Source organism: Paecilomyces variotii (assembly GCF_004022145.1).
Source record: "Paecilomyces variotii strain CBS 101075 chromosome Unknown C8Q69scaffold_4, whole genome shotgun sequence".
NCBI lineage: Eukaryota > Fungi > Ascomycota > Eurotiomycetes > Eurotiales > Thermoascaceae > Paecilomyces > Paecilomyces variotii.
Window position 1 is genome coordinate 1,869,013 of NW_021167143.1, and position 26,973 is coordinate 1,895,985.

The 26,973-nt window shown below is 50.6% G+C and overlaps 10 protein-coding genes across 10 annotated transcripts; 7 read left to right on the forward strand and 3 right to left on the reverse strand.

Annotated features, from left to right (window-relative positions):
- Nucleotides 1-31: 31 nt before the first annotated feature.
- C8Q69DRAFT_486413 (centromere protein H (CENP-H)-domain-containing protein) lies at nt 32-887 on the forward strand (the record flags this gene model as incomplete). Its single annotated transcript, XM_028631900.1, has 3 exons — nt 32-212; nt 277-451; nt 518-887. The coding sequence occupies 3 exons, from the start codon at nt 32-34 to the stop codon at nt 885-887; spliced, it is 726 nt and encodes a 241-aa protein (XP_028486144.1).
- Nucleotides 888-2,373: 1,486 nt separating this feature from the next.
- On the reverse strand, nt 2,374-3,280 carry C8Q69DRAFT_444235 (hypothetical protein; the record flags this gene model as incomplete). Its single annotated transcript, XM_028628984.1, has 2 exons — nt 2,374-2,512; nt 2,799-3,280. The coding sequence occupies 2 exons, from the start codon at nt 3,278-3,280 to the stop codon at nt 2,374-2,376; spliced, it is 621 nt and encodes a 206-aa protein (XP_028486145.1).
- A 427-nt stretch (nt 3,281-3,707) lies between these two features.
- Nucleotides 3,708-4,181, forward strand: C8Q69DRAFT_401330 (high mobility group box domain-containing protein; the record flags this gene model as incomplete). Its single annotated transcript, XM_028627920.1, has 4 exons — nt 3,708-3,771; nt 3,825-3,920; nt 3,974-4,095; nt 4,149-4,181. The coding sequence occupies 4 exons, from the start codon at nt 3,708-3,710 to the stop codon at nt 4,179-4,181; spliced, it is 315 nt and encodes a 104-aa protein (XP_028486146.1).
- Nucleotides 4,182-6,665: 2,484 nt separating this feature from the next.
- On the forward strand, nt 6,666-8,674 carry C8Q69DRAFT_506690 (hypothetical protein; the record flags this gene model as incomplete). The annotated part of the gene is made up of 8 exons (XM_028632828.1): nt 6,666-7,087; nt 7,152-7,568; nt 7,629-7,706; nt 7,754-7,986; nt 8,046-8,157; nt 8,216-8,320; nt 8,370-8,548; nt 8,625-8,674. The coding sequence occupies 8 exons, from the start codon at nt 6,666-6,668 to the stop codon at nt 8,672-8,674; spliced, it is 1,596 nt and encodes a 531-aa protein (XP_028486147.1).
- Nucleotides 8,675-9,451: 777 nt separating this feature from the next.
- C8Q69DRAFT_248881 (hypothetical protein) lies at nt 9,452-10,768 on the reverse strand. Its single transcript, XM_028626564.1, has one exon. The coding sequence runs from the start codon at nt 10,616-10,618 to the stop codon at nt 9,470-9,472; it is 1,149 nt and encodes a 382-aa protein (XP_028486148.1). The 5' UTR covers nt 10,619-10,768; the 3' UTR covers nt 9,452-9,469.
- Nucleotides 10,769-10,899: 131 nt separating this feature from the next.
- Nucleotides 10,900-12,243, forward strand: C8Q69DRAFT_465522 (hypothetical protein). Its single transcript, XM_028630493.1, has 4 exons — nt 10,900-11,166; nt 11,223-11,500; nt 11,566-11,736; nt 11,797-12,243. Exons 1-4 carry the CDS (start codon nt 10,905-10,907, stop codon nt 12,091-12,093), a joined length of 1,008 nt encoding a protein of 335 aa, XP_028486149.1. The 5' UTR covers nt 10,900-10,904; the 3' UTR covers nt 12,094-12,243.
- Nucleotides 12,244-14,798: 2,555 nt separating this feature from the next.
- C8Q69DRAFT_519993 (hypothetical protein) lies at nt 14,799-18,207 on the reverse strand. The gene has a single exon (XM_028633482.1). It carries the CDS (start codon nt 18,059-18,061, stop codon nt 15,011-15,013), a length of 3,051 nt encoding a protein of 1,016 aa, XP_028486150.1. The 5' UTR covers nt 18,062-18,207; the 3' UTR covers nt 14,799-15,010.
- Nucleotides 18,208-19,636: 1,429 nt separating this feature from the next.
- Nucleotides 19,637-21,835, forward strand: C8Q69DRAFT_249236 (nucleotide-diphospho-sugar transferase). Its single transcript, XM_028626567.1, has 2 exons — nt 19,637-21,368; nt 21,438-21,835. The coding sequence occupies exons 1-2, from the start codon at nt 20,026-20,028 to the stop codon at nt 21,625-21,627; spliced, it is 1,533 nt and encodes a 510-aa protein (XP_028486151.1). The 5' UTR covers nt 19,637-20,025; the 3' UTR covers nt 21,628-21,835.
- A 1,071-nt stretch (nt 21,836-22,906) lies between these two features.
- Nucleotides 22,907-24,687, forward strand: C8Q69DRAFT_249199 (hypothetical protein). Its single transcript, XM_028626566.1, has 3 exons — nt 22,907-22,998; nt 23,065-24,351; nt 24,413-24,687. Exons 2-3 carry the CDS (start codon nt 23,244-23,246, stop codon nt 24,628-24,630), a joined length of 1,326 nt encoding a protein of 441 aa, XP_028486152.1. The 5' UTR covers nt 22,907-22,998; nt 23,065-23,243; the 3' UTR covers nt 24,631-24,687.
- A 454-nt stretch (nt 24,688-25,141) lies between these two features.
- C8Q69DRAFT_249172 (homoserine dehydrogenase) lies at nt 25,142-26,889 on the forward strand. The gene is made up of 2 exons (XM_028626565.1): nt 25,142-25,407; nt 25,523-26,889. The coding sequence occupies exons 1-2, from the start codon at nt 25,374-25,376 to the stop codon at nt 26,602-26,604; spliced, it is 1,116 nt and encodes a 371-aa protein (XP_028486153.1). The 5' UTR covers nt 25,142-25,373; the 3' UTR covers nt 26,605-26,889.
- Nucleotides 26,890-26,973: the final 84 nt, after the last annotated feature.

Below are 26,973 nucleotides of genomic sequence, written 5' to 3' on the forward strand. Positions count from 1 at the left end.
GTCTGCTGCCACGAGATCGAGATCGCAGTTCATGGCATCGATCTCCGGTGCGCGCGACGAATCGCAGCTGCCACCGGCTGAGGCTGCTCTTCTGGAGCTGGCTGGCAATGACCGCAGAGACGCGTTGTCTTTATCTGATAAGGAATCATTGACGCTGCGGTTGTACGACCAGATCTTAGAGCAGGCACTCGAGAGAGCGCTCCTCGAACAAGGTACGCGTGCAGACCGGCGACATTTACAACAAGGAAAAGGCTATAGCTGAACAAGTTCTACCAGATGTGGAAGAAGCATCGGACGATGACGATGTCGAGCAGCAAATCGCTATCGCGGAACGCGAACTCCTCGAGGCACGAGCAACATATTCCGTGAGGAAGAAGGCTGTCGAGGCCGTTCTTATGACCGATCCCAGCCTGAAAGCAGTGCACTTAAAGGCAGTGTCACCTGCTGAAAGGTAATCCGCCCTTTATCCAGTATACCTGGTCTACGCCCAATCTACAGAGACACTGACGCGTAGCAGAGCTCTGCTTCCTCTGATACATCGGCGAGATGTACTCGCCCTCGTCCACGAGAACCTTGCCGCTGCGCATACGGAGATCCTAGAGGCACTCTCTAATGCAGAAGTAGATAATAGACAGATCACAGAGAAGAACCAGCGGCTCGTCCGCACACTGCTCGAACTGACGGATCAAGAATCCTCGTGGAAAGAAGAGATCACGGACCCAAAGCTCAGGGCACAGCTGCAGGAGCTTGAAGCAGGCCATAAGAAGAGCCGGGCACGGTGGGAAACCATCAAAGGTATCGCCAGTGCTGTTGTTGTGGCCAGCGGAGTCGACTGGGCCCGCGATGACGCACTGCGCGAGCTGGTGCTAGACGAGAGTGACGATTGAAATCGAAAGCTACCTAATAGTGATAATAGATCTATCAGAATTGCTCGAGTCCTAAAGTAATATGTACATGCCGCTTCAGGTCTAGCTTCCAAAGCAGGTACTGCAGTAAGCTTAAATGTACTACTAGGAGATTGTCATAATAATACTCCCTTGCACTATCCGCCCAGCTTGTTTCCCCAGAAGCAAATCAGCTAATTACCCAATGAGTCAAGCAGGCGAGCAAGCCCTTGAAGAAGTGGCTGCGACCTCACGTGACATGACACTATGGTACAGTCTGGCGGAGTTCGGTCTGTCTCTGACAAGAGTACAAGAGTCTGATTCAGAAAAAGATACTGATTCCTCGGTGCAGCGACCAGGTCGAAAGCAGGATGACAGGGCAACAAGTGGGGGGTTCCGTGTGTGCCGCAAGAGTGATGCTCGCAGGAACTGCCCCAGATAGCAGGCAGTACCATAGTTACTGAGTCCCCGACTGCTCTGGGACAGAGTTGATTGCGCTCAGGCAGAGCATCCTGCGCCAGTTTCGTTGTGAGAACGGCAGAAACCCACTGGGACCCAGAACTAAGCAACAAAGTGGACAGTGGACAGTTTGGGAATCCCGCTGCCAGTTACCGATGACGTTCAGCTTTCTGGAGTCGGCCATCATCAGTAGTGTATGATATTAATATTATTAAGCTTGCCTATCTGCTTCTGAATGGCTAGGAATGTTGTGGCATTAATTATTTTTATTATTATCATCTTCGTATCATACAAAGGTTGGATCGGCGTGGGGATTCCAGAACGGATCTGCACACCTGAAGACCTTGCTTTTACAGCCTGCAGGCATCGATACGGAGACTAGGCCAACAACCCGCGCGGTCAGATGTTCGGCGCCTGTGATACCGACTCCCAACAATGTGGCCGTGAAGCTGGAATGCCTTTTATTTCAACACCTTCTCCAGCAATGGATTTTGATAACAAATTTCAAGGGATCCTCGTGGCTTGCATTCTTCTGGGACCACAACTGAAGAGACGCCGGCAGTAACAGGAGGGAACCACACACGGCCATGGTTAATTGCCGCAAGGATCACTACTCTAGGAGCTGGTGATCGGACTTCTGACCTTACTACCTAACTATGAATTGTGTGCAGAGCGCTCTTAGCAGTCGTAGAGTTGGTTATTTATTCCTCCCGCGTAGCAGCGTCCGGATCCAGCAAGTGTCGGCAGGGATACCGGAGCTGCAAACATCACCGATGGTACACCACTCCCTAGTAAGAAAAAAAAAGCACGCCAGTAACGACATTATTGCGCGGAATCTAGGCCAGCCGGGGAGAAAAGTCGAAAAATGGCCGCAAGGAGGGTTGACAGCATCACGCTATAGGGTCATAGCATCAATACAGGCTCAGCTAGACTGCTACTTAGAGGGGTGAATGCGGTCCACCGCGACCGAGCATTGCCTTTGTCGAGCATATGTAGCCGGAGCAGAGTCGCGAAGGGGATGCATGGAACATTATTTTCCGCCGTGAGATCCATCAATGACCATGGAAAGGCTGAGCACGGAAGACCTTCGCGACGCAGCAGCAGCAGTGGTATGTTTCTTGGCCCCTGGCCGTAGAGTAGTAGAGTAATACTGCATTTCTGCGGGCGCGCTATTATGATTATTATTATGACTACGTATTAATCTCGCCGTTGCCGGCAGCAGAGCTTCTCTCGGCTGCTGACCATACCAGAGACAGCCGCCTGCTTGGCGAGTGGTTCTGCTGGGGAAGCGAGATCGGTATCGGCTGCGTATGATACCATACCGTACGCTCCAGCTGATTATTGCCGTCTGCTGTGGTGCTCTGCCTTTGTCTGCCCGCCGTCCGACCCGTGCTGCACCCACCGCCGCACAGAGACACGCACCACACAGAGCAGACGGTCTGCCCTCACCCACACCTCAGCGCAGCCCAGAGTCGAGCAGCTGGCAGCAGCAACGCCGCCGGCTGACAAGACGTGACGGGTACGGTACGAAACCAGCGGGCGCTGGCCAGTGACACGAGCGTATCGCTCCAGTGTCTGCTGCCCTTGCCTGCTGCTGCTCTCCCCCTCCCCCAGTGCTGACGCTGGCCTGCTCGCTGGTCTCCGTCTCGTCTCTCTGCTCCAGGTCCAGGCCAGCGCCCGCCCTCTCGCTCTTCTACTACTACCCGCGTACTCTCCCTCCTCTCCTCACTCAAACCTCTCTCACCCAATTCTCCCCCCATACAACTTCGCCCATACAAAATAAGTACTACCAATCCGTACAGGTGAGCTCCCTCATATACATGCCGCACCGTGCACCTCAACATCCTGACCACAACGCCACTTTGCTTTCCCTCAAATCCTTTTCCTGTCATTCTCCTGCGTCGATTTTTGTCGTCATTGCCTCTTAATTTCTTCATGTTGGCGCGACCTCGCTGTCGCGCATCTGCCAGCAGCCATGTTATAGTTCCATGGCCTGTGGACTGACCTGATTCCCTTATTTCTGCAACCCCCCAGGCCAATTTGCCTCGTTTTCACCATCTTTTGCTGTGTTCTTGCATCCCATCTAGAGGTGCGTTTTTCTTCGTGTTCTTTGCGCCGCGTGCCTTTGATTGCGCCCCCAAGCCCGATCGCATCGTTGTTTGGGCGCGCGCGCGCGCAACGCAACCTCCACCCTCATCTTCCCTCCTTCTGCCACTGGAACCCCCTCCATTGCTTTTTTGTTTTCTCTTCCATGACACTGTCTTTTTTGATCGCTGCTGGGTGACCTGATCATCTCGCGCGCCATTGGCCGTCGCGTGCACGAACCTGATTTCTAACAGCTGCATCAGCAACCGCACCGCCAACATGCCTAAGGAAAAGACCACTACCCGCAAAACCAAGGCCCGCGGTGTCGAGAAGAAGAAGAAGGGTAAGATTGGCTTCCTCAGCGACTCTCCAGCCCTGCGCTAACCGCTGTTTCAGACCCCAATGCGCCCAAGCGTGGTCTCTCTGCCTACATGTTCTTCGCCAACGAGCAGCGTGAGAGCGTCCGAGAGCAGAACCCTGGTATCTCCTTTGGTACGTCCTCTTCCCGTCGCCAATCTCGCGATCCCACTAACTGTCAAACACAGGCCAGGTCGGCAAGGTTCTCGGTGAGCGCTGGAAGGCCCTGAGCGACGAAGACCGCCGCCCCTACGAAGAGAAGGCCCAGGCCGACAAGAAGCGATACGAAGACGAGAAGGCCAGCTACAACGTAGGTTTTGCATGATATCGGTTCCACATGACATGACATGCTAATTCTGGCAGCAGGCTGCGGAAGAAGATGAGGAATCCGCCTAGAGGTGGTGTGCTGTCTGGCGATTTCGGCATTTTTCTTTTTATGTCCCGCTAATTCTCTGAGCTGTATTCCTGTTTTCTAATGGCTTCTGGTATGGGATGACGGTGGTCTAACTATTTATGTTGTTTCTTTATTCCTCGTTCATGAAGGGTTATCGGGATTTTTTCTCTCTACGGATGGCGGCTTTTACGACCTCACCTCGACACTCGGGGCTGGCGCTGTCGCGCGGGGTAACCAGATTCGAGCTGGGAGAAGGTGCCAGGAGCTGCCTCGTGCTTTGAACAAGCCGGAACTATTGTACACTAGCTCCCTCAATTCACAATTGTTGCCCTTTTCCATGGGTTTTCTTTTTGTTGTTTGGTTTTTTTTGCTGGGAGGGCGTCTTGAAGCGTTCCTGACTGGATGGTGTTGGCCCAAGCTCCCTCGTGCGGGCGGGGCTGTCGCGCTTTGTTTACCTTTCTGACGCGTCGGACCGCGCTTTTCTCCGGCGCTTTTTTTCTTGTCCCCCCGCTTCCCTGTTAGCAGCCTTAGGCATCGGAATTTGACAGCAAAGAGACAAAGTCCAGGCTCTCTATTTTACTGCCTTGGGTGTCGACATGGCATCCAGAGCTCAGTCCAGACTTCATCAGGCTTCCTTCTGCTGTCTTTTGAGGAGCTGGGCCAAACTGGACCCGTAAGGCTGGCTGAGTGTGAAATGCTGAAACCGTACATATCTAGATAAAATAATAAGATGGACACCAACCAGGGTTACTTAGCCAACCCTCAAAATATAGCAGGGAGATGAAAGAGACCGGTATCATTGAAATAGGACATAACCATCCCCCCCTTCGATCCTTGTACAGTATGTAGAGAGTTGAGTTTCCCTCTCCTGCCTAATGAGCACGATCTCCTCAGATCTCTCATAAGACAATCTTCTGATTTGCCTCTTACGTAGGTATAGAATCCAAGATTAAAATAATCAATATCCCCGAGAAATGTATAATCTTCCCCCTTTCCTATGTACTACCAAGTATACTGTATAGTTAGCTGCTCTTCGCACATTTATGTAACAACACACACAAAACCTATTCCACACATGTTTAATCCGCCTGACAGCCACAAGTGCGAATCTGACGTCTGTTGTGTAACAATAGCTAAATAGATGATCTGTTCACGTGAGCATTGGTACTGCAGAATGAGGGCAGGGGTTGTTATTGATGTTGTTGTCCTTGGCATCCATCATGGCAGTGATGATGATGATAATAATGATAATGATGATGAGGGCGGTGGTGTTGGGTGGAAAGAAATGATGGATTGGGATTGGTGTGAAGGGGGTGGTTTGGTTGATAGATAGAGGGTAATGGATGAGTTGGAGGATTGGATGATCTGTGGTTTTCGGATGTTTCTGGAGAGTAAGACTGTTGGCCTCTTGGTGATTCTGGTTATGGTTTTCTTCCCTTTTCCTTTTTTTATTTTGTTTTATCCCCTCTGAGAAGAATGACGTTCATATAGGGGAAGGACACTGCTGAAGAGTATATATCATTGGCAAATCATTCCAGGAAGGGGTCTTCGTAGATCTATATAGAACTCCCGGGTCATCCGCACACAAGATTCTCCTGGCCATGGCCATCAACCCTACTGAATGTCCACGTCGCAGGCAGCTGCCATCTTGCCAATGATACCCCGCGCTAGACAAACAGCTAAGGAAGACGCACACGAGCAGCCAGCTCCCCCGGTAATTCATGGCTTGTCGCACCGCCTTATCTCGACTACCACACCCAACGTCAACACCAAAGTATGGCAGTGATTGCATTAAACTGCCCTTATCTGTTTGCCGGGAGCAGAAGAAAGCCAAATCCGATAGATATAATCTCCCATTGCGGGTCAATGGGCGACCTGGGGTTAAGTTTTGGGGGCCATTTGTCCAGGGCAGGATAATTCAAGCTGTGCCGCGGGGAAGCGCTGAGTGGACGATCGGGGTCAAGTCAATATAATAGGCAGACTGCTGGGCTGGTCAAGGTGCGCGGGCAGTGGAAAAGAGTCACCAATGCATGCGCATCCGGCAACGAGATGCTTGCTCATTGGTGTCGCTCATGGAGGAGAGGTTGACCACGTCAACACCCGACTGCGGCGTCATGATCCCACTTCCGAGCGTTGTCAGACCCCCTCGGAAAAGAGCCTCAAGTTAATAAACGCCGCCAAAGTTTGCGCTGTTCGTCTCGATGCTTCAGAAAGTGGGTTGTGGGTGTGTTCTCGGCGCGGTTGCGGCCAAGACAGTCATTCTATTCTGCCTTCATCTGCGGCCTTCCTGGCGCTGATTTTCTTTGCCTTTCTAGGTATCTTCTCCTTCGGCCGCCTGTGCTGCAGCGGATGCCCCTCCTTTGTTTATCATCTTCCGTTCGCATGTAAAAAGTCAAAAAAAAAAGAAGAGAAATTGTCGTGGGCCTGCTCTTGTTTGTCCATACTGTTCTTGTACAACTGATGGCCTGACAGCCGCCGTCGCAAGCATGGCCTTGCGCACATCTGCTACCAACGCAGAGGACGTTGCGGCCGGTTTTATGCGATTCCGAGAACCCCTGCCTGAACACGCGACAGAGATTACTGGGTTGATCGCAGATCTCTATGGAATCAGCACCTCTCTAAATGCTCTGGAAGAACTCACCAGGTCTGGTGATTTCCGCTATCGCCGCAACGTGCCCCTGGTTCGGCCCGATCTCGAACTGGTCCGCGCGAGTTTGAAGTATACCCTGGAAGATATTGTGGATTTCTTCGGGAATATCGACCCCAGAAGTCCTGCGACTAGGGAAATCTACAAACGAACGTGGTTTGAATTATCCACATTCTTTCGTCGCGAGATCAATTATTCGCTGGCGACCCGTCTGCGGAAGTATAAGCTGTTTCTGAGGGAGTTGGAGGATTTCACAGCAGAGTATGCTTGATTCCGCTTAGCTCGGTAAAGGTTAGAATCATCGCTGACAGTCTTCTGTGAATAGTCACTTTCCCGACAAGGGGTTCATGTCTGATCTCCGTGACGGGATCAAAGCTCTGCTGGAAGTCCAGGACAATCGATTGGCTCTGCGAATTGGCGGGCTAGAGATAGGAGGCCCAGCATCCTCCGATAGTCACAGTACAGGCCCAAGTAGCCCCATGAGTGAGCGGTTCCCGAGGATGCGTCGTTCGTACGAGCGCCATCGTCCACCAACATTGCCTCCACAGTCCCCTCAACCTCCTTTATCCCCGTCGACCGTGACCTTCTCGGACATGCCGCCATCCCTCTCAGAGGGGTCGACTTCTCCAACAACTATCTCCACCGCTCCATCCATGCTGTCAAACCCCGTTAATGAACACTGGGCAAAGGGGGTATTCGCAAGAGATATCCCAAGGACCCGTATCCCGTTTGTAGGCGACAAGTGAGTAGTTCTTTTCTGATCCACTTTCCGTGAAAGTATCAAAGGACTGACCATGCGTAGTTCCGAATGTGTTGGAGACCCTCATCCGCGTCTCAGACGCTTTCTGATCGAGAATGAATTTGAGGAACTCTTGCAGCTGTAAGCAGCCGTCTTTCCTTTAGTGTCATAGACCTGACGGTTCCCAGGCCCTTCAATGACGGCGCGGGTTTCTGCGTCTACTTCTACGTTCGTCAGGAAGACCGTCGAGCGCGTATCGTGTGCGAAGTACCTCATGCGACACGGTCAAACGAGTATTTCTGCTACCCGCTCAACCTGCTTGAGATTTGCCGGGAAGGCTCGTGCCTTCAGATCTGTCGGAGGCGCCGTGCTGGTACAGAACTGCATCTCTGGGCAAACCTCAAATTCAACACAATTGAAAGTAAGTAGAAACAGCTGAAGATTTGCCGTGGCTGTAGTGGAGCTAACCGTGGTATCCAGAGATGGTCCTCTTCTTCTGCACCTTCCTGGCCCTTCGTTCTCAGGATATGGGCAAGCCAGTATCTCATATCCTAGATTGCGAACTAGACGGCGAAGAAGAAATTTTCGGAGGGTATGCTCCACTCACCGTCTGATAGTCTAAACCAGGACCATGTGCTGACCATATGTAGACAAATAGTAGAGAATAATACGTTGCATGCACTGCGCATATACCAAGACACCACATCTAAGGCGGTACGGTTGCAAGCGTCCATCCATAGGGGCGAGATGAAACGGTAAGAAATAGGTATGACTATGCATTCAAGAGGAGACTAACATTCATAGGGCCCCCCTTTGGACTGCATTTATCACGGATAATGTCCAGTCGTCCGGATGGATACGACGTATGGACTCTAAATCATTATACCTGCGTCACCTGCGCCGGACGGTCTTCTTCCCTCCCGAGTTTACACTCCCGCAGGGTCGCAAGCCCGAATACATTCTGCGTTTCGCAAGCAAATCTGGTAAGTGTGGGCAATGTCATCTCCCGCTTGAGCATCTATACGACCTGATCCGAAGGGTAACTGGACCTACGTACAGACACCGACGATTTCATCGAGGCTGTCGAGGAGCTCGCAATTGACGTGTAAGCCATAACCTACCGGTTTAAAAGTTCGTGCAAACGCACGAGTTACGACGACTATCATTCCTGCCCTGTTGACGATAATGACGTTCCGAACTTTCTGGTTTGCATATTATGAATTCTTACGACTGTTACGACTTGACGTTTGCATGATTCTGACGGCTTTCTATCACCCATACTGTTCGGATATTATCGGTATTATTCTCTAATTTCCTGATGACGAATCGAAAATGGATAATACCCCCGATGGCTGAAGGGAAGGTTCCCCTACTCAAGGAAGGAAAGATGTTATATTGTTAGATTATTGTTATCATTATATTACCCCATACTCATGAGTCATGCCACCATTCACCTACCCTTCAATGTTTTCGTTGGTGTCGTTGTTGTTACTACATGATGTTGGCCTGATTGCTTGGCTCGCTTCGCGGCGATTACCTTCCCCTTCTCAATTAATACCGGTTGATTCGCACATTTGACTTCATATTCCATACAATATCATGATGATCGTAATTGTAATTTTGTGCTGAAGATCTTTCGATGGTCCTATATCTTCAATATCGTCTTGGATATCATGGTAAAATGAGAATATGGATCGATGACCGTGACAATCTATGTGGGGACCTATCTCGTAAATTAAAGACACAGATCCATATGATTGATATCGAAGTTCTCATGTCTATAAAACAGAGGGGGTATCTTATAATAATAACAGAACTGCCAAATAGACAAGACAATATCATGCCAGAGGAACAAATATGTAGATGAAATATCATGACTGCCGCCAGGAGATGGGGGCTCCTTTTCATTGCGCCGACTTGATAGCACCCAGATCACCCAGGCTTTCCAGAAAGGCTTCTGCCTGCTTCTTCCCACGGAGTTCCTGGATCTTTTTCTTTCGCTCCTCTTTCAATCTGTCTCGCTCGCTCTTCCGCGCTCTCCTTTCTTCTCGCTCCTTTTCAGTCTCCTTTCGTGCTCGCTCGAGCTCTTCCATTTCTTTTCGCCGTGTCTCCGCATCCCGCGAGAACGCGTAGAATCCTGTTCCTCGACTGCGTACCTCTGCGTCCGCATCATAGTGTGTCTCCGCTGGTGGCGTCGCGGACCGGTCTCGACGCGCAGCTAGATATGACATCTGAGCTGCGATAGGAGCATCTGGGTTGAATGCAGCGCTCTGGATTGCCTCGCCGTAGATGAGGTTCGATGGCCGTGCCGGACGAGATCGGTCGTGTGGTTCGCCTCGCGCCCCAGGGTCTTCTTGCTCAGCTCTTAACCTAGCAGCTCGTGCTGCTTCTGCTCTTGTTCCACGTCGCGACCGACCGAATTCATCTTCATATTCAACGAGAGAGCCCGTCTCGTCAGCATCTCCATCACCTTCTTCATCCCCCGTTTGATCTTCCTCGTCCGATCGCTCTCCGCTTTCTAGCCTCTTCCGTTCCTCCTCTGCCCATTTCCGATCGAAATCCACAAGAGCATTCTTCTCCCGTCTTCTCATCCGCGCCGCGTGATCATCTGCAGTCATATCCTCTTCATCACTACTACTCGCCTCCGCCAGATGCGCACCGCTCTTTAACTCCTCATACACGCGAACTTTCTCCTCCATCCGCCTTTTTGACCGCTGCAGCGTCGCCGCATCCACTTGTCCAATATCCTCTGCTCGCTGATGCTTCTGGCGCGCAAATGCTGATGAATCATCATCATCTTCGAGATCAGCTGCGGCCCGTTTCTGCGCGCCTTTATTGTGGACGGAAAAGATGTCTGATTTGGAGCTCTTGGAAGAGCGTACACGGCCGCTGGACGTTTTGCTTTCAGACTTAGATGCGGAAGTACCGCCCTGGGCGATTAGAGAGGAGAGCTGCGTCGTGAAGGCGAGGGTGGATGATGAGGTGAGGTCCTTTTTGCTGGCCGCATTGCGGGGGCGAGGGATTCCGTAGAGAGAAGAGGGATCGACTGGCATGACGTGTTGGGTCTTTTAGATGTTGCGAAATCGGTTTAGATTTTTATCAAGTGAAATATATCATGTGAAACTGTACTTTTCCGTGGAATGGGTGGAAGTTGTAGCTTGGATTGAATAACGATTAACTATCGCCTATCGATTCACGATAGCTACCGCTGAAGTGAAGTCAAGCTTTACCGTAAACGGTGATACTAACCTCATCAGAAACATTAGTCAGCCGCCTAATCCTCCCGTCATACAAATGCAGTCTCCGCAATCTAGATAGTTACCATATACTGGTACAGCCATGTCGGCACAGATAGGACTATCGGGGGAGCCACCTGGTATATGGCCCGATCTTGCCCGCCGTGCAAAGGAAAAGATCAATCAGTATGAATACATCCCATCTCTAGACGATGAAAAGCTCGTTCCTTGCATGATCGCACTACTGGACTACCTACCCGAAGGAGGTAGGGAGTCGATTGCCCGCGATATCCTGGGTTGTGAGAGCAACAAGAAGAAGCTGTATGATGTCTTTCAGAACATCCGTAGCTGCCTTCTTTTTGCTAGTAAGTGCACAGGATTTTTTGTGCATTTTTCTGAAATACTGAATTGTATCATACAGTGAAGGCTGCCGGACATAGTTCCATCAATAGAACTCCAATTGATGATGACAGGAAGGACAACGTTGAACCTATAATCTCAGAATTAAATTATCCGCAACACCGAGAGCGCCAATTTCGGGATAAGGTGCTCTATCGTGATAGATTTCGGTGTGTCGTGACGAAAGATATGGACTTTAATCACTGGGAGAAGGTCGGGGAACCCGCCGGAATTATGTACTCTGAGCTGGAAGCAGCACATATAATCCCCCTTCCACTAGCCTCGTGGAAGGAATCCCCCGTAAGCATTATTCGATCCGCGTTCTCCTGATACAATACATGACTTGACTTGACTGAAAAAAATAGACTGCCTCGTTTGACGCCAGTAACGTATGGGAGATGCTGTACCGATGTTTTCCGAAAGTGCGACAAATAGGCATGAAAGTGGACAATATTAATAACCCATGCAATGGCATTTCCTTGCGGGACAGTTTACAAACCCAGTTCAGAAAATTTCACCTTGCTTTTGCTCCGACAGTATGTCTTAACATCAACCTAGGTGTTGGTGGCATGAAGCTTATTGTGCATATTGTCTAGGCCATTCCTAACACATACAAAGTGAAAACATATTTAGCTTTCCCGACCTACCTAAGAAGAGATATCCCATATGATGGATTCATCTGCTTCACGGACTCTAGCAATGCGCATGACGTTCCTTTGCCGGATGCAGCGTTATTCGATTGCCATTACAGGGTTGCGGAAGTTCTCAATGCATCAGGGATGTTGGGAGAGATAGATACAAAGATCGAAGAGTGGGAAGATATGGAAGTGAACATGTGGGATGACCATTTGGCGGAAGACGGGACAACGGACATTTCTGCTCAAAGTCCTTAAAACTGAGGCGATGATGATTGTTTATCGAATATTAAATGGCACGGAAGTATGTCTGATTTCAACCGCATAGATTGTACATCTAGGCTGCTTGACTTGCTTGCTTGATTCTAGTTCGAAGGGGTCATTTGAAGTCATATTTATCCCCTATAGCATACAAAGAATCTAGATCCTAGTGATCTAGTAGGTAATTAGGATTTAAAGAACCTGCTTCAAATAGATCACCTAGACGTACGCTTGTGCGTCGACACTGTTCAGAGTCTTCGAATTCAGAGTTCTTCTATGATACTTTTCCTATATCTTTGATCGATGTGCCGGCTGAGCCTGATAGAACGATTTGGATACACTCAGCCCACCCACAATATACTAACGCCCCTCTGGTTTAGGTGTTAGCGCAAAAAGTGCTGTCTAAAAAAGCACAACTGGACGAGTGCCGAATGCAAAGACGACTATAACTAATTATTATAAGAGAGACGCATTGTAGATTATCATAACTCATGAAACTCTTGGGTAAAATGTCATATCACCAATATAAACCCACTAGAATAGGTATAGTACATATATTGGCAGCTCCTTCACGGGCCCATGTGAAGATATCCTAGCAGGGATAATTATCTACTCCCGAGTAATTGAATAACAAGAGCCACGTGCGGTCTCTAAATTGACTATTGGCAATAGGGAATTAGGCTCGCGTCTGGCGCTTCGAGTACAATCAACGCACGCATCCTTGGCATAGATAGTAAATTATATCAAGCTAATTCTACTCACGCGGGATGAGAAAGGACTATACTGATCGCTTAATTTTATTTTCTACAGGGGACTTTTATAGTCATTATGTAATTTTATCCTCCAAGCAGTTAACTAACTAGTTACCCTACTCTATTCCTCTTATGTCTATCACTCCATCCTGCCAGACTATTTAATTAACGCTCAAGGTCCCCTCTTGTTTGTCCTTGTTATTATTATTGTTCGCTTAATACCTCAAATTAAACTTCCCCCTAAACTTCCCCCTTCGAATAAGCTAACGGATGTAGATCCCTATCTCTAGCGCATAAGATAAGCAGGCACGTTCGTGGTGATAACTTATGGGCGCATCTCTTCCCGATGAAAGATACATTATGATTGGACCAAGCTCGGAGAAAGCTTCTTTTGCCCAGATAAAACAGGGGCATGCATGTTAAATAATAGCTTTATGACCATCAAAGCCAAAGTCGTGCATCGTTATCAGATATTACGAACCACGGGGATATATCCAAGATGGGATATTGTCGGATCTTGCTCCCATGCAGCAATCCAAGCAGCACCTGCAGGTGTGCTATTTGTAATTACGGATATGCAACTACAAACGGACGACCACTCATACCGTGGCTTAATTCCATGATACGAGTAGCAGGGTAACAGCAGCAGCGATGGAAGCTTTTCTGGGAACTCAGCAAGTCCTGTATGATAAGTGCTGTAGCTACATCGTTTGATTGCGGTTCATTCTAGATATCGAGCAATAATAGTTAAAAAAGGGTTTTGAACTTGACTCTATGTTCTGCCCAGCTTTTGGCTTCCCGTGATCTGTGATTCGACAGATATATAACTCCTCTGTTTTCCCCTCTCCCCCTTTACCCCCTTGTTAGCGTCATTATTATAGGCGATAATCTCAGTTCAACCTGCGGTGAACGCGTATATGCGGAAAAACAAAAAAAAAAAAAAAAAAAAAAAAAAAAATGAAAGAAAAAGATCATTCCGCTGACCAATCCATAGAATAGTTAGTTACTTGTCAAAGCTTCTCTGTCTCAAGTTCTAGAGACCCACAGATTGAGAGAAGACGATCCCAGGACCCCCACCAGTTTCAGAACTCTGAGAACCGGGTCGTCGTGATTTTTTTCTTCTTCTGACTATAAATCTTACGTATGGCGTATCCAACTGCTCTAACTATGGGTAGTGGACCGGTACAGTGATACCGGGAGCGAAAATCGATGGAAAAGAAAAAAAAGAAGCTACTACTAAGATCGTCCATGCAAGATGCAGATTAGCATCTGAGCTCCAATTCAATAGTCGTTCTAAACTTTCAGCTCTTTTTTTTTTTTTTTAAACTTCTTGGTCCCCGAGGACCGCCGAAGGAGCCGTTAAACAAGTTCAAGGGACGGCGTTGTTCTAAGAAAGTGTAATCATGATGATTAATGATTATTCCCCGCCAAGATCTGAGATCACATGAAGTGTGGCCGTACATTTCCGGATGTGGTTAGTGTATCCGTGGCTGAGGACAAGTGGCTCACTCGAATTGTGGCGTCGTGGCTGTGGTATAGTTTTTATACAGGTACATTTACAGTAAAAGTTTTAGTTACTAGTGTAGAGGTTAAACGCAAACTCAAAAGCCCACGAGGTGACGAGTGAGACCCAGTAGCGGCCTTAGCACTTCTGATGGGGAAGACGGTAAGCTTAAACAGAAAAAAAAGGGGGGGCCAAGGCAAGAAACAAGCCAAGAGTCCGGATCGTGGCCGAGATGGATTAGGCCGACCTTCTTGGAATTACGCTAGTCGTTTACTACTACTACGAGAGTCTAGAGTACTCTTGAGTTTTGATGTGTTATGCTAAGATACTACGGCTGTTACTACAGGGACGGTGTTCGATTATCTTCTCCGAAGGCAATCGTAAAGGATTGCCTATTCTTACTGTAGTGTGTGTGTGTGTGTGTGTGTGTGGAAGAGACTGACTGAAGTGTGAAAAGTGTTCGATGCAGTATTGAATTCTATAATGTATGTACTTCATGTATGTTGACGTGTCACGATCAATCCATAAATCCATCAAGTCTATGTATAGGGAAATCATGTACATGCCCGGAGATACGACTCCATACTCCGATATAAAATATGGAGAAACCAATCCAATAACACAGAAATGTACATACAATGAAATATGTTGTAAAATTTCAGACCTCTGAGATCGTCTCTGATATCGTGGCCTTGCCATCGGGACCTTTGCCCTTCTTCTCATCTATCGTGTCTGGTGTATCGGCCCGGGCAGCATCCACATCACGGTTCAGCAGTTGCCTGCCAAAAGGATACGTGGTGGGCTTTCTCGGTGCCGGCTCCTGGCTGGCGTGCTCCCACACCGTCAGAGTGAAATTCTTACCGAGCAGCTCGATGGGCGGCGTCAAGATAGGGAGAACGGCAAAGATCATGCCATAGCAGATGATTGCCGTCAGAAGGACGCACAACCAGTAAGGTAGGCCATAGGAGAAGAGTGTCACCATAGCCCACGAACCAGCAGACCACATGATGAAACCGTGAATCAGATAGATAGTGAAGATGTGAGGGAAGACCCACTGCAGAACCTTGACCGAGAGCACTCTTTGAACCACAGGGGAAATTTCCACGATGGTTTGCATGCTGACCGTGGTGATCAAAGCATTCAGTCGAGGAATGTAGTAGTCCGGGTAGAGGCTGCGTCCAGCCTGTACGATGGCGAGACCAGTCGTCGTGTCGGGATGCCACCCATATTCCTTTTCGGCATACTGGACACCGGTGTACTGGGGAATCAGGTCGAGAGTGAAGCCGCCCAGAGTGACCGCGATGAGGAACCACAGGATAGGGTAGTAGACGAACGGGCGAGCATGCAGCCACTTCTTGTACTTGAAGGTAAGGTCAAGGTCTGCAAGAAGCACTCCGGCGTAGTAGTAGCTGCCCCACGAAAGACCGTACCAGTGGTTAGCGATGCAGAAGGCGTAGAAAGCCATCCGCTTCCAAGGCGTCTTGCATTGCTTGACCATGATCAGACCAATCAGAGTTTGCCAGGCGCCCTGCAATTGGACGGGGATGGTCCAGAGCACTCCGGTACAGTAGTTGTTGGTGATCTGGGGAGCGGCATTTGGAATCAGGAAGGCGAGCTCAACGATCTCACTGATGAACACACCAGGGTTCTGCACAAGCGTAACGTACGGCCACTGTGACCACGTAACAGAAGGGAGGTATTCGAGCCAGTTCACGGCTCCCGAATCCATGAGGAAGTACTCGAGAAGAGCAATTGATGCGACCGGAGTGAGAAGACGGAACGGACGAGAAACAATTTTCTGGGCCATGTTTCCCAGGTTGCCTGTACGAAGATAATTGGAGATGAGGAAGCGGGTGGAAATCATGAGGAACGGCCCGATCCAGAGAGGATCTAGGAAGTAGGTTGCGATAGTCTTTCTCGCCCACAACTCACTGGAATAATGGTGGTCCAGTCCAGGCTCCAGGACGGATGCGAAGAAGGTCAAACAAAAATGGTTCACCGTGACCAGAAGCGCACTCATAGAGATGAAACCAGCCAAGTAGTCAATGCGCTGACGGGGCAGAGCAGCTCCTGCAGCCGGAGATGCTTTGACTGCAGGAGTCTTGCGTTCGGTCGCCGCAGGAGCCTGGGGATCCTGCCTCTGTTGAGGCACATCTGCAGAGAAAAATCCTGGGGTAGGGGGTGCGCTCAATTCCATCGAAGGATGCACCAGGGTGCTGCTGCTGGGACTACCATGGTATTCCACATCTTCCTTGATGGATCTAGGAGTTTTACTGGTCCCTGCACGGCGTCCCTGGGTTCGTGAGATGAGAGAGCTTGCCTGCGCATCTGCCGGATAAATTGGCTGGATCGTCAGATCGTCAGCTGAGTTGGTTCGCGATGGCCGTGGGGATACTACTGGGGTTTGATATTGAGGTGCCGGGGTTTGAGGAACAGAGTACGCCGGCGGTGGTGACAGGCTAGCGTAAGAAGACACATTTGGAAGGTTATGTCTGCTCGCAAGAGGACTGCCAGTATCAGTGTTTGCGAGAGTCGCGCCGTCGTCAGTTGACTGAGCGTCGCTCTCGCTTCTGTCTGAGGCCGCAGAGGAGCCCGCAGTCTCCTTCCTTTCCTTAAGGCCAAGGAATTCATAGAGGGAGTCCCAGGAGGCTCTCCGCCACAATGTCTTGACGAGTAAGATTGTAAAGACAGAAAGGAAAGCAATGTCAATCGCAAGAGGAACCCAGGGAATCGTCCACTTGGGTTGGGCCTGCTTCCAGGGTTTCGTGGCATCGAGATCATAGGCCGTGGAGCCTCGAAGAGCGTTGTCGCTCATGGGACAGGCTGCAGTACGTGTGCATCGTGCATCGAAATCCTTTCGTGTCTTGTCTGTCGCCAACGACGAGTTGTAGAAGATACGAGTCCAGCCGATGTTTGCCTGAGAGCGCTGGGTTGGAGGGCCCTGGCAGCTATATTTGTTTCCCGTTGACCAGTGCTGCCATTTCAACGGTGCCGGTGTGCTTGGTAAAGTTCCGTTTTCCTTCTTCGTGTACGTCTTTTGGAGCTGGCCGTCGATGTAGTAACTGATGTTGTCTCTGGTCCAGTCCACGCGATATTCGAGGTAGTACCACGGATCCTCTCCAGCATGGATGAGATCGGTGAAATTCTTTCCCAGCCAGATATCAGGGAAGACACCATTGGCAAGCATGGAGACCCAGGCCTGGCTGCTGTTGTCGGTGTTCATCACGTCGATGTTCCATCGCTCAGTTTCGTTGTGATAGAGCAGCATCGATAGAGCAGATCCCCTGTGCCAGGACCGCGGGGCACGCATAGAAGACCGGAAAGACCCGAAAAAGATGTCTTGACGTTTGGTGCGGATACTCGCGCCATTGACCAAGTGCTCCTTGTCTGAGGGGTCAATGGCGAGCTCCAGGCTGGTGAGGTTGCGCGCGGTGGTGTCGTTGACGATGTTGACATTGTCCACCTTGGCTCCCTGACGGTAAACGGTGTTCCAGCCTAGATCATACCTGTGCTCGAATGACTCGATGACCAGGTCGTCAGGGACACCATTGGTTTCGTTGAAGTATACAATGGTGCTGTCTGTGAAGAGGAGGTCGGCGTCTTCATCATAGAAGCCGCACGTGCAGCTGGAAACCTCCCGGGTCGTCAACTCCTGAGCACGGCAGACAGAGACCAACAACACCAACACCCACGACCAGAGAGACGCCATTCTGTCTGGCTTGAGAAGTACAAAGGATTATGCAGGTACGGACAAGGTCCCTGGCAGAAAGGCGCTGAAGAACAGGAGGACGATGGCGGCTCCTGGGTCTTAAGAAAACGACCTTCGACCAAGCTTGCTTCTGGTGCAGTCCAGTCCTGAACTTATCAATTATTATCGCCCGTGGGGCCCCAGCAGCACTGCTGATCCGCCCGTGGACGACACTAGATACGTCTCTGGGCTGAATCTTGGTTCTACTTCCGACGATGTCCTCCCGGTGTCGGTCTCGAATCGTTCTGGTTCGGATTCCCACCCACCTAGAGGAAAAGCTCGATAAGGCTACGGATGGATGCGGTCTGATAGACTCGATATTACCGAGATAGTATCTGACATGGGGCCTGCAGGCCTATCATCCAACAAACGGTCCACGCCCTTGATGAGATTTCCGTCTCAATGCTACTCAGCCCTGACGATGTGACCATAACGATTCTGTCAGCAGAACCATGAGTCGACTGAAAAGTATACTACTTTTGCAAGGACCCCCAGCTAGGTCCTCCGCTTGACCCACCGTGTTTTGTGACGGTATTGAAGCACCGAGTATGGATATCTTGTGGCGCTCTCTTATACAGCTGCGGTCCGGCCAAATTATTCGGCCTTTTTTTAGCTTCAGCCATGACCTTGAGGACTTGACACTAAAAACCTGCTCGCCTTGAAGCTTATCTGAAGGTTACTGAGCAGAATAGGTAATGCTTCATGGCGAAGATGGCCGAAGAAAAGCTTCCCTCAGAGCGATAATCTTGGTTGACGGACACCCTAAAGAAAATAGCTCATCGTCTGACACTGATCCCACGGAAAAGCAACCATCCCACAGGCTGACCGATATTCCGCATAAATGAAACGAACGGACGAACGAACGAAAGAAAGAAAGAAAAGGCGTGATCATGGCACTCTGAGTCGTTTTCGATACAGATCGGCAACGCGTGCAACTGAGGATGCAGCGCATCAGCCGGGCGACAGGCACATCAGTAAGCAGCGCAGGCGCCGTTGGCGGTCTCGTGCCAGTGAATGCGGGAGAAGCGCAGTTGTTACCAGGGGACGCTGTCAGGCACGGGAAGTGATATCCTGCTAGTCGGGACCGAGATGTAACTTAAAATTCTGCAGGCTGTCGATCACTGGGGATCTCTCCACCAGCATCATCCATCGTCAAAGCGCGGATCTATCTGAAGTGGCGCCGACATCTGCGAACCGGTCAAGGGACTCCGACCCCAGCAGAACGCCACGCTACTGAGCCACGAGGGTAAGAAAGGGTAAACCTTGAATGCCGAGTCTCTGGTACCTGACTACCAGTATTATGATTTTCTGGATCTCGGACAACATTCTGGCGCCCGCTACGTCAGTCAGTCCCTTCGGACGGGATCCTGCTGTCCCTACAATGCAAATGGAATTGAATTTTTTTCTCTCGGTAATTGATCTCGGGCGATCAACCATAACCCATGAGTACCTACTACTACGACAGCACGTACTCGGGTACCCACGACGTATGGGAGCCAGACTAACTAACTAGTCGCGACGTATCTACTACCGTCTACGACTCTACGAGTAAGTACAATCCAATCCGTTAGTCGCCGACCGACTCTCCGGGAGATCGGCGGATGCTAGATAGTAGATACTAGGGTAGTAGAGGCCCGCTAGCGCTTTACAACCCAACTCTAGGCTCCGAGCTGGAGACGTGAGCCCAAAGATCCAGCAGGGTATCGACGAGATACGCAACTAAGTTATCCTTATCGGGTTCCCTGCTCTGATGGATTCCGAGAAAGTTTGCAGGCGCCTCGGCCGACGACCGGGCTTGTCTTTCCTTTCTGGACAGCGCTGGGTTCATTCAAAGGTGCGCTTGCGCCAGCACATTTGATCGAAGTTCTCCTCGGTTTTCCCATCAACCACAGCAGTCCAGTCTTGACGGAACATCATCCTGCAAGATGTCGACCGCACCCATGGCGAACGGCTCTGAGGAGGACCTCTTTGACGGTGCGTACCAGCGCCAGTCGCGGCCAAGGCAGCTGCGCTCCAGCATGTCCAAGATGGTCAGTAGCCTCTCCTGGACGATCAAGACGGCATCAGATGGAATTCAAGACTGGACTCCATTCGTGCTCGTGTTTTGTTATTTCGCCTTTTCCATCTGCATCTACATGGTTGCGTCGTCGGGGGTCATGAAGGTCTTCTGGTTCGTCTACCTGATGACCAACACTTACATCGCCGCTTCTACCGTTGTCGAAGCCATGTTCAGTGTGGGCAAATACCACGAAGCCAAGGTGGCCGCGGCCAAAGTCGAAAAGAACCACTGGACCTTTCCGACCCCGGACGCGGAAATGAAGAACCTCGACCTATGCATTGTCGCCTACCTGCCCAACGAACAAGATATCATCCTCGACCGCATCAACTATCTGTTGCAGGAGATCGTTTACCCGCGCGATAAGCTCCGCATTGTCGTTCTCTACAACACGCCAACCCCCATTGAGCCTCTTGAGACTGAGATGCGCGCCATGATGTTGAAGCACCCAGAACTGCGAGTTATCAAGGTGCCCAAGTCTAAGTCGAAGGCCGATAACATCAACTACTACTGTTCTCTTGAAAATGATGCGGACGTGACGGCCATCTTTGACTGTGATCATTACCCGCACCCGTACAATCCGCGATGGGCAGTGGAGAACTTCCAGCGCGATGATCAAGTCGATATCGTCCAGGGCCGCTGTGTTATCTTCAACTCAGACGACACCCTCTTGACTGCCATGATCTCGGTCGAGTTTGACAAGATCTATGCCGTCTCTCACCCCGGACGCTCTACCATGTTCGGGTTTGGTCTGTTCTGCGGTTCCAACGGTTTCTGGCGAACGTCTCTCCTCCGGCACCTGAAGATGGACGAGACCATGTTGACCGAGGATATCGATTCGGCCCTACGAGCCTTTGGTGTCGGTGCCAAGGTCATCCATGATCTGAACGTCGTCTCATTCGAACTGGCCCCGACTACATGGCCAGCTTTCTGGAAGCAGAGACTTCGATGGAGTCAGGGCTGGCTGCAGGCCAGCGTAAGACATATCCATAAGGTCTGGACTCGATCTCCGGAGGGCCGGAAGCGCACGCTTACCCACCGGTTTGGCTTGCTCTCGCTGCTCTACATTCGAGAATCCAGTTACTACTTAGTTACACAGTATCTGTGCCTGGTGGCTGCGATCGTTATCATGCGATGGCCTCAGTCGGGCGAAGACCTCTTTAAACTGGTGTTCTTCATGTACCCTGTTGCATGGTGGCTCTTTATGTTCAGGTAAGTCTCTTGCTAGCGTCCTTCTGCATGTTCCTATCCGAAGTTCGGACGGCTAATGTGCGCCTGCAGTTGCATTTCCTACGTTGTTACTCTCTGGATCACCTTCCACACACGATCCGAGTTTGTGCGGTGGTGGCATATCATCGTCTTCACTTTGACCTACCCGGCCCAGCTTATCCTGACAGCGGTAATGGGTCTATTTGGCCACGCACGCCAGGTCAGCAAATACGTCAAGTGGAACCCGACCCCGAGAAGTTAGCCGGCACGGGCTGGTCGGTGGAGCAAATGAGATTTGGTTACGTATGAGGAGTTTTGGTTTTTTTTGGACTTTTTGGGCTGTACACATTACATTTATCCCGGTTCTTTTTGGGTTAGCAAAAGTGGGATATAGAGTGGGATATAGATGATTCTTCATTTTTGGTAGCGAGAAAATGCTTGGCAATGCCTGTTTTCTTCCGACTTGGATCTTCACACCAAGCTTTCTATTATCTAACCAGTGAATTGGTTTCTTCCTCGCATGTGATAAGGGGACCGACGCAGCAAATCAGCGCACTCCTAAAAAAGAAAAGATGAAGAAGAAAGAAAGGAGAGTAAAGAAGCATTCGGACCTTGGTGGAAGCCCACTGGTCACATCGTCTACTGCAGGGCCCGGATCACCGCGTGGGACAGGGCCGCGTTGCTAGGTGGGTTACATAGCCGAGAGAGATCGACGTGCTTAGCCTTTGAATCACATCTTTGGCCATCAGAAGCACCATCCGTCAAGAGACAGAATGGCGGGAAAGGCCACCGGGTGGCTTCGGGGGCGCTCGACGAGACCCTGATTTGGCACGGGAGCTTCCTCTGGTTCAGGTCGTTTCAGGTCCAACTCCAAGGCTAAAAAGCGAATGGAGAAGTCCAGAGCTGCCAAGGCGCGAGAAGATGCCAAGAGTGCGGTCTGAATCCCCTTTCCGTTCCGTGGCGCGCGGAATCTAACATCCAGCATCCAGAAATGAACTATCCATGGACCCTAAAATGACGCTAGAGGGTAACGTACGACTCTATACCAGTTGCCGTTTAGTACAGCACTACAGCTCCATCGTGAAGTCTAAAATGCTTATCGGATCGACATCCAAAGAGGGGCGTGTCTAAGCTTTCTGCTCAAGAGCATTTTGCTGCGGATCGAGTCGGTGAAACGCCGTATTCTGTCGCCATGGAAGCTCTTGCACCTGGGCCACGAGCTGAACGGAGATCCGCTAGAGCACGGTCGAGAACTTCCTACTTGGTCCATGGACTACGCTCAGATCTACAACCCCAAATATTGGGCTATCGACCGGGTTCATGGTACAGTACCATCGCCCGTATCGTCCCAGTTGGTTTCTAGCGTCCGAGCGATGCATTACCTGCTCCAGTCTATCTAATGCAGAAGCGAAGCAGACAGTGCCTGCATCACAACCCCGGAGCTGGAATTAGCTTCTTACCATGATATGGTTACCGCCGTCTCTCTCTCTCTCTCTCTATCTGGGTCTTATTCGGACACGGAACTGTACCGTAAGCCCACCATCCGTTCTGCTGTCCCCTCTTTGAGGACCCCGAGATCTCTCCAATGGTTCTGGACTCGTACGTGAGAGGCTAATCGGTCTGGTTCGGAGAGGTAGTAGTTTTCCTGGGTCTTTTTTTGCTTTCCCGCATTAGCCATTTACTTATGCTATCAGCGCAGGTGTCATTGAAATGTGAAAGCATCCCCAACTTCTCTTTCCTCTCAACAGATCACACGTCTCTTCTTGCTTTCTGTTGCTGTATTTGTCTGCAGTCGGCTTGGGAACTCCTCCTCATCTGCCTGAGGATCTCTTCTTGGACTGTTTGGATCTCGTTGCCCTTTTACCGTTTCTGCCAAACATGGGGTTCGCAGAGATCGTCAACAGTGCCCCCAAGCTCAAGATGGGCTCGCCCACGGAGTATGAGCAGCCCTATCTGTTGGGTTTCCGCGGCATCTTGGTGATCGAGACGTTTCTGTGGACATTCCTCCGTACCTTTGCTCCTACTACTGTGTACGTTTCTGCGGATCCCAATGGTCCCTTTTCGTACCAGATAGTCCGCAAGATCTTTTCGGTCCTCTTCTGGAACGAATACTTCCTGTATGGTGCGATCATCTTTCTCTCCGCGCGCTCAATTGCCATTCCGTTTATCAGGAATCCAAAGGCGGAGCGGGCTGCCATGTCGATGATGTGTCGTGGTATCACCCTTTGGTTCCCAGTTGCTGTGTCCGTGGCCATTGCGACTCTGGCTTTTGCCATTGGTGGCACTGAGTACATCGCCGACTTCAAGACGCGGACCTCCAACCATACGACAGCCGTGCCATATGTGATCCCCAACGCATTTGCCTACTTCAACTCCGTATTCAACATGTTCTGGACTACTCGTGACTACAACATCCAAGCGGCCAGCACGGCGTTCCCCACTGGTACCCTGTGGGTTATCTGTGCTGTGTACATGCAGAGCTACACTGTCTACATGACCATGCTCATCATCCCGTACACGCGCAACAAGTGGAGAGTCCAGGGCGCCTTCGTCTTCGTCCTGTGCGCCTGGTGGTGTCAGTCTTGGGCATGGTTCACCATCTCTGGTCTGATCCTGGCCGATATGGTGATGAACATGAACTTCAAGGAGCGCGCTCAACGCGGTATTCCAGTCTGGACCCGCGCTGATGGCAGCCGGATCTGTATCCCCGTCTTCGTGCCAGCCGGTTTGTGTCTGATCGGTGGTCTTCTCATGCAATACCTCTGGGTGGCCTACCGGCCGGACCTTTTCGACAAGGAATGGCTGGTTCATACCGATCCCTACTACACCGCATCGCTCAACTTTCAGTACGCGACACGCCACACGCAGGCCCGTGACGATGCGTATCTGATGGTCATCGGCATCTTCCTGTTCTTGGAAAGCTACGATATCCTTCAGCGGATCTTCTCCAATGGCTTCCTCGTCGCTCTTGGAAAGCGCTCTCTCAGTAAGTTATCTTTTGCTATGCAATCCGGTTGTGAGTAATCTTGCTGACTGCTTTCTTCCAGGCTACTTCCTCGTCCAGTCGAACATGATGTACATTGTCGGCATCCGCGTGTTCGAATCTCTGTATACCAAGCACCACATCTCTTTCGGTGGCTCCAACATGGTCGCCTTGATCACCTGTCTGGTTGTCACCATCCCGTTGGCCGAGCTGTTTTATCGGTTGGTGGAGTTGCCGAGCAAGCACCTGGCGCACAAATTCTATGAGTTCATCACCGCATAGAGCGGGCTTTCTGCTGTGTTTGTACATGTACATATGGTCTAACGTTGTCTTCTGGCGTAATCGGGGTTTGAATTTCCATAGATGGGTCTGCACATGATAGAATCCGGTACATATTTAGTAATAGAGTTGCATGTTTTTATGACAGTGTCGATTGTGCCAGAAGATACTTTGTAACGTTCCAAAGTATGGTTTATCGTGGTGTATCCACCAAGTATTTTCCCGTCGTCGTCCGGATGTACTGCGGATCACAAACTGCGGTCCAGCGTTGCATCCTGTCATCTCGTTCCTGAGAAATCGCCGGAATTGGTAATAAGAGCGTTATCTCTCTCCACAGGGAACAGGATCTTCCTGGCTCGACAGAAGATCTCCGAGGACCCAGCAGACTGGATCACAACGTGCGCGTTGAACCGAACTGTCTTCTCCCGGTACTGATTAAGTTAGAATTGGGATCTAGCATCCGCAGGATTAAGATTAATATTATTCTCCCTTGCGTCGTGCTTAAGTAGATTTTTACTTAGAGTTGGCTCCGATCTTCGCAGCCCCGCCAACAACGAGGACTTGGGACGTTCTTACAACGTCCACTCTTCCCCTCTTTCTTTTCCGCTTCACCGTTGAAAGTCTCTCGCACGAGGTCCGTACCCAGTCGGCTGGTTCTCGATTTCTGGTTCATTTCCTGCTTGACTTTCTGATTTCAATTGACTTTGTTCGTTCGGTTTTCTGGAAAAGTCTCTTATCGGATCATCATGTCGGCTACCCCTCTCTATCTCGGAGTCATTGGTATGTCCCACCACGCTTCAGAACCACACATGGCACAAATCTTTCGGCAGAGATGATAGTCAACTCCCGAAGAACTACGGCTGACTTTTTTTTTCTCTATTGTCTTGATTTCCAGGCGTTGGTGGTGTTGGAGCCGCCTTTCTCAGCCAGCTGGCCCGTCTGCCCAATGCTCCATCGCTCGTCCTGCTCGCCCGCTCGACGCAGACGCTCCTCTCCCCAGCGCCGTCATACTCCCCTGCTATCCCGGCTGCAGACTGGCAGACTGCTTCGTCGACGCCTTCCTTGACCAAGTCTGGGTCTCTTTCGCCACAGGAGATCGCATCTTATCTCTCCGCTGCTCCAGGACGCTCTATCCTCGTCGACAACACCTCCGACCCCGCTCTCGCGAGCGCTTATCCGGTCTTCCTCCGTGCAGGTATCTCTATTGTCACGCCCAACAAGAAAGGTTTCTCGTCGGATCTGTCTCTGTGGAAGGATATATTCGCCGCTGCGGCTGAGGGAAAGGCGCTTGTCTACCACGAGAGCACGGTCGGGGCTGGTCTCCCCGTCATTTCGACTCTGCGGGATCTCGTCGCGACCGGCGATGAAGTGACTCGCATCGAGGGTGTCTTCTCCGGCACCCTGTCTTTCCTGTTCAACACCTTTGCGCCCGTCTCGAGCAGCGGTGCGTCCGCGTCCTGGAGCGCTGTCGTCGCCCAGGCCAAGGAGCTGGGCTACACGGAACCCGACCCCCGCGATGACCTCAACGGCATGGACGTCGCGCGCAAGCTGACCATTCTGGCCCGTATCGCTGGCCTGGAGGTGCAGGCACCGGACTCTTTCCCTATCGAATCGCTCATCCCCGCTGAATTGGCCTCTCTGCCCAGCACCCCCGAGGGCATTACGCAATTCATGACCCGTCTGCCCGAGTTCGATGGCCAGATGGCCTCGCTCAAGGAGTCGGCAGAAAAGGCAGGCAAAGTCGTTCGCTACGTTGGCAGCATCGATGTTGGCAAGAAGGAGGTCCGCGTTGGACTGCAGCAGTTTGACAAAGACAGCGCCATTGCAGGATTGAAGGGCAGTGACAACATCATCAGCTTCTACACGAAGCGATATGGCGCCAATCCCCTTATCGTGCAGGGTGCAGGAGCCGGTGGAGATGTCACCGCTATGGGTGTTACGGCTGATCTGATCAAAGTCATGGAGAGATTGAGATAGAGGATAGGAATGTGCCTATATGGTGACTTGGTTCTCAAACCGTGTCAGAGCAGCACGGTGGGAAATCAATGGGGGGAAAAATAGTCCATACTTGATTAAAATCAGATAGAAGCGAATTGATACCGCAGGCAGAGTCCTCGATGCAATAAATGATGAAGGTGGAAGAAGCTAGATTGCTATCCCTTAGGCCGTGCCTTCCTGGCTATTCAAATATCATGATACCAATTCATCTCATCTCTCTTCACCTTTCCGCACATATCAATCAATATCTTCATTCCATGGAAGCTCGAAATATTCTCCCATAGAGAAGTAGACATAATCTGAATGAAAGCGGTTGATATCTGTTAGTGCACGAAGAAACGATCTGTC